Source organism: Alligator mississippiensis, chromosome 1, assembly GCF_030867095.1.
Source record: "Alligator mississippiensis isolate rAllMis1 chromosome 1, rAllMis1, whole genome shotgun sequence".
NCBI lineage: Eukaryota > Metazoa > Chordata > Crocodylia > Alligatoridae > Alligator > Alligator mississippiensis.
The window spans coordinates 76988032-76999007 of NC_081824.1; the positions used below are offsets into that span (position 1 = coordinate 76988032).

At 44.9% G+C, this 10976-nt stretch overlaps 1 protein-coding gene across 2 annotated transcripts in view; it reads right to left on the reverse strand.

Moving 5' to 3' along the window:
- Window positions 1-9111, reverse strand: part of UBE2J1 (ubiquitin conjugating enzyme E2 J1) — a 36686-nt gene extending 27575 nt beyond the window's left edge. The window contains exons 1-4 of one of the 2 annotated variants that reach the window (XM_006272853.4): window positions 8977-9111; window positions 3347-3420; window positions 1972-2103; window positions 1063-1147 (exon numbers count right to left, since the gene is read on the reverse strand). In XM_006272853.4, the coding sequence (XP_006272915.1) occupies window positions 1063-1147; window positions 1972-2103; window positions 3347-3420; window positions 8977-9007 (322 nt within the window). In that variant the 5' untranslated portion in view covers window positions 9008-9111. The remainder of the gene's footprint in view (window positions 1-1062; window positions 1148-1971; window positions 2104-3346; window positions 3421-8976) is intronic. The other variant, XM_019496884.2, reaches the window with a different exon arrangement.
- Between the last annotated feature and the right edge of the window lie 1865 nt (window positions 9112-10976).

The following is a 10976-nucleotide window of genomic DNA, read 5'->3' on the forward strand; positions in this document are numbered from 1 at the left end:
CTGCTTACATAAAACCCATCTCTTTGTTCACACTACAATCAGCCCACTCCTCTAAACAAGCCTACAAACTGGCACCCAAACTAAAGCTACAACAACACCAAGCCCAAACCAGACAGGCCCTCCTACTCAGCAACACTCAAAAACCCACTCCCCACACAGCCGTGGCATCCAGCTCCTGTCCCAAGTAGGACTCCCACTCAAATTCTTGTTCGTTAGTCCTGTGCTGCTGTGATCTCTGGTGCTGCTTCTGAGGAAGGGTAAGAAGGTATATCTTGTCTTTCAGGATACTTAAGCTTCTGCTTTGGGAGCAGACGAACACTTACTTCTCTCTTCCTTCTCCTGGTCTCTGAATAATTTGTTTTTTTAAGGAAAATACAGTGGTGAATTTTTAATCTTAATGCTTAATATATGATGCCAATGTAATCTCCACAAGCTATTTGATTTCAAGTGGAAATTAGTCCATACTAATATCTATGTAGTCCCAAAAACTGGTGTTGAGGGTACCTAAAGCCTAGACCTACTACCCTTAATTGAGAGCACTGACACTAGTGGTTAAATTAGACTGACACGGAGTAGTCACAAAACCAGCTGAGGAGCTGTACTCCCCCTTCCTACTTCACTTTACCTTAACCTGAAGTGGCATACTAATAGCTGTTATGCAACCATGCCATATTGTCTTGGAATTTATTTTTTCAGCAGACCCCATAACAGGATTTTCCACTGCAACTTGAATTAAGTTATTTTTTACAAGTGAAACTTATTCATCAGTTTATCCAAGACAAATAACCACACCAAAAACATTTTTATTTTCCCTTCCTTTTATATATTTCTCTAGAAAAGCAATTTTGCTTCTTCTAGAAGTCAGGTGAATAAGTCGGAGACATTCTGCTGAAAAGATGTGCATCAAGCAATATGCATCATCAATTACACAGTTATGACTAGAGTATAAAGACAAGACAGAACCTAGATAATCTAGTAAAGAACTGTACACATGTCAAAATCAGTTTGGTTGGTGTCCATCAATGTTTTTCTGAAGTACACTGAAAATAAGTTGATACTCACTGCTCCATGAAGGCTGCCATGTTTCAGGATGATGTCCTGAGATGCTTAAACAAATTTTCTTCCCCACTTCAAACCTTCCATTGGCCTTTGTGGAAGACAGGATTGGGGAGGAAGGAGAAAAAAAAAAAAAAACAAAAAACAAAAAACACACACTTCATTCTAAAGGCTTCTTGTTAAAACTAAACTTCTACCAAAAATGTAAGGTTATAAAAGGTCTTTTCCAACAGAATAGTTTGCATACAAACTCAGAAACTCTACTGTGGCCAACCATAAAAAGCTGGATCAGTTACTACGCCACTCTTGACGGTACATGCACAAAGCACAGGTGGCAATTTCTTTCAGACATAAACAAAAGAAAGCAAGTTGTGAATTCTGCTCTACAGGGTACAATACTTCAAATCACAAGAAGAATTTCAATACTTTATAAGCCAGGAATACTATGGAAAAATATTGTAACCAAATAATCAATTGTGTAAAAAAAATATCTTAAGAGTTAAATCTGTTACAACTGCATTTTGTTTCACCAAAACTTATTCCTAATATTTAATTACTCCTCCTAGCTTCTGGAAGTTGCTGTGGTATTAGGTAGAGGACTAAGCACTAAGACTGTCTTTTGTGTGTTTCTACTGGGTATACCAAGTAGAAAAAAAAGCTGCTGTACCTTAAAATTATTTCCCCTTCTCTTTCAGTGATAGGAATATTAAAGTATGCTTTACAGTGCCTTTTCACTAATAAAAATAATCTTACCTAAAGATTAACCTTCAGATCTCATTTAACCTCATTCACACACATAAACTGGATAAATCAAGCTACAGGCGAGCTACTTGTCAAAAATTAACGGTTCAAGGATTTTACGCTTAAAATCTAACTGAAACAACTATGTGGAAAGAATAATAGCAAAATACTCACTGTTAAGAGAATAATGCTTGGTGGTTTCATTGGATATTCTGGTGGTAGCACTATTCGTCCATGATATATTCCTCCATCAAAATCTGAATCTGGAGGGCCTCTAACAGTGAAATGCCATTCAAAAAGATTATCCTAAAATCAACCCCCCAAAAAATCTGTAAGTCATAGAGCACAGGATTAAACACAGACAATCACTTTCTTAAAATAAGCACCGACTGTGGACATACTGAAGAGCAAAAATGTAAACAAATCAGAACCACACTAAAGGAGGATAACAACCATAACATAGAGCAATATTACATCAGTTCTACTTAATGGACAAGTGCTGGAAATATTTCAAAAAATGCTCCCATTTCCAATTTTTTATAACAATGTACCTGTTCTTAAAAAAGAAAAAAAAAAGCTTTATTGGTAAAGGTTTCTGAGGATGCAATTTTCTATTAAAACCACATGCATATAAACTAGAAGAGCAGACAGCCAGCGGTCATTATTTATGCAGATTGGAATAACATCCACAGGAGACACAGGGTGTGCCACCCCAGAAAAGCCACTACCCTTTGGCAAGGATTCTTCCCTGAAATAGAAAAGCTGAGGTTTGAGCCCCTAACCTGAGTCACATAACACTGGGATGCAAACGTGGGGCTTGTGCAGTGGCTAAATGAATGCTTTAAAGGCTGTTCTGCTGTTGCTGCGGGCTCCAGCCGGTACTGCACGGGGCTTGCCGTGGAGCAAGCGCCTGCGGCGCTGGGAGGGGGCTGCAGCCACCCCAAAATTCACTGCAGCTCCGCTCCCAGCACTACAGCCACCAGCCACTCAGCACAGCCCCACCTCAACGCCCTGCCTCCACCCACATGCCAGGAAGAGCCTAATTAACAGGCAGCTGGCAGCCATGGCGGTGGGAGCAGAGCGGAGCTTCAGCGAAATCTGAGGTGGCTGCAGCCCCCTCCGAGCCCTGCCCCCCACTGAGAAGAGCCCCACGCAGCACTGGCTTGAGCCCGCAGCTACAGCCTGCCTCTCCTGTCCTGTGCAGATGCAGGGTGCAAGCAGTGGCAGAAACTGCACCCCCCTCAAGCCACAGCTTTGTCCCATGAGCCCCCTACCCCCTCCTTCCCTCACTGTGGGAAGCACTGATCTGCCCCCCACCACATCCCTTCTCTCCCCTCTGACTTACCAGCTGCAGGCAGTTCTTCAAGCTGCTGGCTCTGCTCCTCACTACCTGCATGCTGCACTGCAGCACGGGCATTTATTAGCCAAATTATTGGCCCTATTGGGCCGATATCTGATACAGCTAATTTTCTTTATATTGGTACCGATCTGATACTGGACCGATGCATCATTGCACCTCTAGCTCCTATGAATATACACAGAAACTAACCTCCAAAGGCTGAGCATGGTAATGATCTGTAGGATCCTTCAGTTCTGCAGCTTCTTTCATTAAACGCTTGACAGCTTTAAAAAAAAACAAACAAAAAAACAAAAATCGGAAATGTTAAGGTAAGTTACAAATATGCAGAGAACTTTGTATGCATTGTCTAGAAGGACTCATTCTGCTAACAATGTACTTCAGATTGTACAGCACTTGATCTGAACCTTCAAGAGGCCGAGAAGTGACTAACATTACTTAATTCTCCTCCAAGACACTCACTCTAAATTGCTCAGTTCAGTCACAGGACAACAAAGTTTTTAGAAAAAGAATATGCTTCGTTGCTTCACATTTCCCAAATAAAGTACCTAAACATTAGATTTCTACAGGTAACTGATGGTAATTTATTGAATTAGGCCTTTATGTTAAGACTATGGAAAAAACAAACACAAATATAATAATTCACAAGGTTTCACAATCGCTTTCAATGAACAAGCAACATCAGCAACACTCTCCAACTGGCTCAGGAATCACAGGAGCAGTCAAGTGTTAACTGAAGAGCCACAACAGCATACACAGCCCTAAGTGAATTATTACAAACACACCCCAGTTCAAAAGAAACAACCACTGTATGTTGCTGCCTTTTTCATTATTCCAGTGGCATTTATACACATACCTTTTCATCCCGTGATGTGCCCAAGATCCATCGGGTTGGAGCAGACTCAATTAATCAAGTCTGCTCTGCATGCGAGCTGATGTGCGCTGCGCTGCGGCGCATGCAGTTGTATAAGCGGAAAAATGCTTGTCAGTGCGCAGAAGATGGTGGCAGTGTGCTTTTGAACTAAAACACCTTCAGGTGTTTAAAGTGCGCTGTTGCCATTTTCTCAGCATTGACAAGCATTTTAAAAGTACCTGGTGCTGCAGCGCAACCATATATACAAATGCCCATACTGACTATTCTATACTATGCTTATCAACCAGAGGTAGGCAAAATACAGTGAAGTAATTTTGCCCAGCCTGCAGCAGGTCCCTCGGCCCCACCAGGCAGTGCTGGGGCACTCCTGTCCTAGGCCAGCTTGCTCACCCTGGGACGCCTGTGCAGTAGCGGCAACGCCGAGCCCCACCAGCTCAGCATGGGGCAGAGCAGCACAGAGCAGAGTGGCGTAGGGGCAGCGGCAGCCCCAGTGAGGGCGCTATGTCTGGGGCTTGGTCTCCATGAAGACTGCATGCAGCCAGGTGGGGAGCTGCATCACGGGCCAGCCCCAGCCTTGGCTCTGGCCCCAAGCCTCACTGGCACTCCTGCTGCTGTCACTGCCCCCACACTGCACCACTCCACCCCACACCGAGGTAAAATTCACATAAGAGGGAAAGCATTCAATGTATGCATTGATTTTTATGCTGGAAACTTTCTTCACCCATGGAGCTTGAAGTCCAGCAATAACAGCAAGTCCCAGTACTATAAAGCCTTCTCATACTGCTACTGAGCACTTGAATCCTACCAATTGAAGGAGTCAACAACATAAATGAGTAAAGTTAAAAAAAGTGACATCAACTTTTAAAAAGCAATTTCATCCTACAACTATAGGTACTAGATTACTAAAATATTGAAGAAGTCATGCTTATTTTTTTCTGTTTACTTTATATACTGAAGAGTATGTTGTAATTTTCACTCTCTTCTGTGTTATCAATAAGTCAAGATCCCTACCTGTGTGCAGCTGTCTCAGTAACAGCAGAGAGAAAAATCATTAAAGAAATTAGAAAAATGGAATTACAATGCTACAGAAATTGTTAGGGGAAAATATAAAAGCAACAAAACTGCTTTCAACTTATTTCAAACTTTACATGTAGATTCTAAACTGACATTAGCTTCCTAAGTTAAGAGTAACTGCTTCCAGACTGCATATACCATAGAGATGCCAGAAAGCTTGCCAGGTAAGCCAGCTGTTTCCCAGCTTCACCTCCTTACAATAACATTTCCCTTTCCTAGACTCACAGAGCTCTTGTATTTATCCAAAAAGATATTCCACAGACTCCTGGGAAAAAAGGGAAAACTTCCTGTATCTTCACCACCACTCCCAACCAAGTTTGTGACCTTCCCACCCTCCTTGGAACTACAAGGCAACAAAAGACCCTTCTAATTTCTGTAGCTGAACACTTGTAGGTTTTGAGATACTGATTGAAGACCTATTAATAATTCAGAAAAAAGGGACTGAGCTGTGGGCTGTGTTTGATACCCCTGCCTTAGTAGAGTTAGATTTAACTGTGGGGAATATAACAGTATAGCAGAGTAATGTGTGTTGATATCACCCACAAAAATCTTTGTTTATGACAATGGTAAATGTATTTAGTACCCTTAATACCCTCATATCTAGCACATTTAACTAATAAGTACAGATTTTAATACTGTTTTGTGTATTTTGAATTATGTTTTCCAGCCAAAGATTTTTTTAATCAGCTACCAAAAATGAAATGCATTGTGTTCTAACAAGAGAGAGAAAAAAACCCTAAGAAGCTGAATAATTGCTATGCTATGCAAGCGCTTAAACACCTGGAATATGTTCCCATTAGCAAAAAGTGCCAAATTTAGCATAAAGGCTACATTTAGCTGCCAATCACCATGTTTTAATGGGTACCAACCAACAAAAATCTTTACGGACAAAAAAACCAAGCAGCACCAATGCAAAAAGTTTAAAATCAACTATTTAAATCAAGAATGATTGCTTGCTGATTTAAATCATTGATAAAATTAGAGACTGAAAACATTTCATGTTTTTGTAATAAATAAAGAACTGAATTATAAAGTTTAACTCAGTTCTTTATCTTTTAAAGCACTCTTTTAAACTCAAAAGAGTTAAAAGTGTGGAGAAATCACAAGCTGGTTGAATTTAGAATTCAGTTTTGTTACAGTAGCTGTATTTTGTTATTTCATGCAGCTGTTGACCACTAGTTTCATTTTGAACCATCTTTTGTTGAACACAATTAGGATCTTGTAACAGCAGTGGGGGAAAAAATTTCCAGATTAACCACAGGCACTTGCTCTCTCCACCCAGTTACCAAGGTTGCATTATTCAGTGCAATGCCATTCTTTCCAGTGACGTGGCAAGCCATAACAAATGGGTGTGCTTGCATGCCTCATCAGTTGACATATGCAATAAACCAAACCTAAATATACTTAAGTGTGTCTGATTTCCTAAGTTGATTATTTTAAAAAGTTATCATCTTGTACTTTTGTCTGTGTGACCCTTCTACTTACAAGTTTTTTTTTTGAGAAGTCACAGCTCTAATGTATTTGTTGCTATATGAAAATATATGATATCAATGAAGATGATTAGAGGCCTGAGAGGCATGACTTACAAGTAAACACTGAAAGAACTAGTGTTGGGTTATTTAGTCTTGAGAGGAAAAAATTGAGGGGAATTTGATAACACTTCAAATACCTGAAGGGTGATGATAATAGAGCTCTGTATACATTGAAAGGAAGTGGGAGAATACTCCCAGGTTTGTTCTCATGGTAGAGAAACTTATCTAAAGCCACATACCTCATACAGACATTCAGTTTCTCCTGGGAGAGTCACTGCTCTCTTAGGAGAAACCACAAGTGTACAGATGATCAGGCTTTTCACCAAAAATAAAAAAAGGCCACTCCTGGAAAAAAATAACCTGGGAACAGCCAGGGTTAAATCACTCCCAAATGTCTGTACCTGATAGGGCTTCTTTCAAAGGAGAACAGAGTCCTCAAGTTTCAGCAAGAAAAATTTAGGTTGGAGATTAAAAGGAACTTCCTGACTGAGAGACTGGTCAAGAAATTGTGGAATCTCCATCCTTGGAGGTTTTCCAGGAGCAGGTTAGACAGAAAATTAGCTAGGATGGCGTAGTCAGGGATTATCCTACCTTGAGCAGAGGACTGTACTAGATAACACTGTAAGGTCCCCTCCAGCACTCTTCTCAAATGATCAGGCATGTCTAATGTGTTTGCTATAACTATAAACTATTCCTATGTATTACTCTGAAGCTTACGCATTTGGTGAAATAAGCTTTTTTGACATGTACTTAAAAAGCAAATTAACAAAATGTATCTATTTCAGTGCAAGCATGGTACATGGGAAAGAACACATAAGAGGAAACTACTGTGTTGCTATATACAAAATGTTTTTGACAAAAGTCAAACTATGTACAGAAGCCCATGTAGTGTCAATAAATTAACACGGAAAATAGCCAGGAAATTCTAAGCTGAGGTAAAAAATTAAAAAAAAATAAAAATAAATTATGAAACGACTTTTCATTTCCATACATTTCAGTACTGAAAATTAAATTACTCCAAACAACTGACTGCATTCTAGTGCAGCCTGGGTCACACAAGTGAGGAACACCTATAATGTGTTCTTAGTCTATAAAGTGCAAATTGGACCAACCGGCTAGCAGCCTCTTAAGACGGGTGGGTCTTTTTTTTTTTTTTTTTAATAGATGCAGGGCCTCCTAACTTCACATTCCCATGACCAACTACCTCTCTCTTGTCTACAACATAACATAGTTCCTTTTACTGCATGCCAGGGGGAGAGCACACCCCTCAACAAAGGTCCACTGTTTACAGACATAAGGTCTGCTCTCTTCTTCTGTGCAAGAGTCACTGCTCATGGGGAAGGCCAGGCATGTCAACCAATTGGTCATGCCCAACTCCACTTGCACTGACAATACCACTGCGGCTTCAGACAGGAATTGGAGGAGACTGGCAACGTACAAGGAACAGTGGGAGTTAGCTGCAGGTCGCCAAACAGATTACACATTGCAGCCAAACGTACAATCCCTTGTTTTTAAAGTCGCACACAATGGCTAGCAGCAGCCACAAATGCTAGGCTCATGTCAGGGCCTTTAATGAGAACGACTGTCCTCTCCAACCGTTTTATGCCTTCATTGATGGTGGCCTGGTTTTCTGATGGTTGCATCCCTAAAAAAATTCAGCACTCTCCCCACCCCCACTCCACGTTTCCCCATCTTCATTCCACCTCACATTTACCAACAACAGCGATCCTCCCTAAGGCACCCTCGAGCCTTTCATGGGTGCCGCAGGTGGGGGCCCTCACGCAATGTTAGCGCTGTACACACTCGAGCGCGACTCAGCCGAGACACCCAGAGATGTCAGGTCGGGCATGAGGACACCCTCTGCCCACGGATTCCACCAGCTGGAGGGGAACCGCTCCCGTGCCTCCGAGCAGCCGGGAAAGGAAAACCAAAGGGGAATGAAGCGCTGACGTTTCCCACCCCCCCGCGGGTGGGGCGCCCTCAGTCTGACAGAGGCTGCCTGGGGCCTGGCCAGCCGGAGCCCCAGCGGCTTGAAGGGAGACGCCGATGGATGCCCCGGGCTCCAGGGTTAGGCCAGGGCAGCTCAGTCCCGTCCCTCCCCTGCCCGCCCCTCCCCCCCGCAGATGTGAGCTTAGCCGCCCCCAGCTCCTGCCCCTGGGGGGCAATGCCCTGCCCTGCCTGGAAGCTGCCCCGGGCCTCGCGCAGGCGCGGACAGGGCCAGCCGGCCGGGGGTCCAGGCCAGGGCCTGCGCCCGGCGCCAAACCGCGGCCTCGAGTGCCAAGGAGCCGCCGCCGCCGGACGGGAGAAGCAGCCTAGCGTAGCGGGGGTGAGAGGCCGCTTACCCGGGCTCTTGAGGTTGTAGCGGGTCTCCATGGCCCGGCGGCGCCGCGAGAAGGGAAGGGAAGAGAAGGGGCGGGCGAAGCCGGCTGAGCCTCCTGACGTGGCGGCGGCGGCGGCGGCGGCGGCTCCTCTGTGACTGAGGCCAGTGGGCGGGGCGGGGCGGGGCGGGGGAGGCGCCGATTCGCCCGCCCCTCGGCCTAGCCCGGCCCTCCCCTGGCGCGGGGGGGCGAGGACAGGCCTGGCTCGGGCATAGCTGCTGGGCCTTGGCCCCGGCTTTGCGTCCAAAACCGAGTGAAAGTTTGCGAGCTAGCAGGGCCCCGGCCCCGCGGACGGAGCGCGGCGGTCTGGCGGGGTAGGTCTGGCCTTTGCTGCCCCGGCGGGGGTCCTTCCCGCCTCCTGCCTCAACACGTGCCTGGGGAGCTGCGGTTGCGGCAGGGAAAGCAGGGCGGGAAGAGGCCCGGCTGCGCCATGGAGTTCACGTCCCGTTCATTCCTGGTTAAGCCCTCCCGGACGGGGGTCTGTCCAAGCTGCTCTTGAAAATGTCCAAGGATGCAGATTGCACCACCTTTTTAGGGAGCTTGTCCCTGCGCCTGACTGCCCTCGTAGTCCGAAACTCCCTCCTAGTTCTCTCCAGCCTACCTTTTCCCTGTTGAAGGAGATACACGTGTGTGTGTGTGTGTGTGTGTGTCCTGCGGGCCTTTGTGCAGGCTGCGCGGGTGCGGCTTTGGTAACAGGTTATGGTTTTCTTTGTGGAGTAATACTTGGAGTGTAGATATAGATATAACCTCATATAGATAAATAGATATTTTTCAAAAAAACTCGCTAGCTTGCTCCTGTGGCCCTACGGCTGAGGGCGAGGGAAACCCGGGGACATCCGAACCCCAAGCCTCTTGGCTTGGGCCTGCCCATAGGACGGCTGCCAAAGGATTTGGAAGCATCCGAAGCCTGGGGTAGGGGTGGAGGATGTTTGCCAGTAATAGGGTTACATATGGTTCTTGAATGACTCACAGATTTGGAAATGATTTGGCTGATTTGACTTGGGACATGAAAAATTTTCCTTAAAAAAAAAAAAAAACAAGCCTGAGTTTCCGTTGACGAAGCTGCAGGCCACTGTTCCCTGTCCTGTCCCCTACAGCCAGAGAAAAAAGCCCATCTCCATCTCCTCTGTAATTGCCCTTCAGGTATTTGAAGACTTATCAAATCCTTCCTCCCCTATGTGCCTTATTCCAGGTACAGCGGGAGCTCGGGATCGCCATCCCACGTTGCCCCTACACTGGCAAATAACAAGCTCTTGTAGCTGATAGGACTCTTGCTCCCCACAGGATGCAGGGTGCAGCGGGGCCTGAGCATCCTGCCAGGTGTGGGACTTGCAGCCCCAGGGTGCCTTGGCAGCTAGGAGATCACAGCAGCTGCAGTCTCCCAGCTGTGGGGGCACAGGCTACACATGCAAATTAAAGCTGGCTAGAAACCAGCTATGAAGTTATTACACACTTTCCAGCAATAACTTGATAGCTGGTTGGCCCTTAAGGTGCCAGAGTTCATTTGCACGTGTAGCTAATCTAAATTAGTAGAGGGGGGCCTTGGAAGTTGACACCATCTTCTTTCCAAGAACAGCAACGAAGGGGAAAACTTCACCCATAGATTATGATGAGGCGGTACGGACTTGAATTTACCAGCTGTCCATACTCTTACTACATAGCTTGGCTGAACATCCCAGGGTTTCCCAAACTTCTCAAAGAGCCTGATAAATATATAACTGTACAGGTTTTTTCAACGTTGTCTTGCCAGCTGTTTAACAAGGTGAACTTGAGGTTTTTTCCACGAAATTGAAAGCCACAGCTCCCTCAGGACATTTTTTTGGTTTGTTTTAACTTTAAATGTAGACACCAAAGGTTACACACATAGGAACGGCCTAGTTTGCAGAGACACCAAGTTCCCATTGACTTCACTGGATACTGTGGACAAATGGATTAATTCAGGGATGTTCTTAAGTGTCTATGTT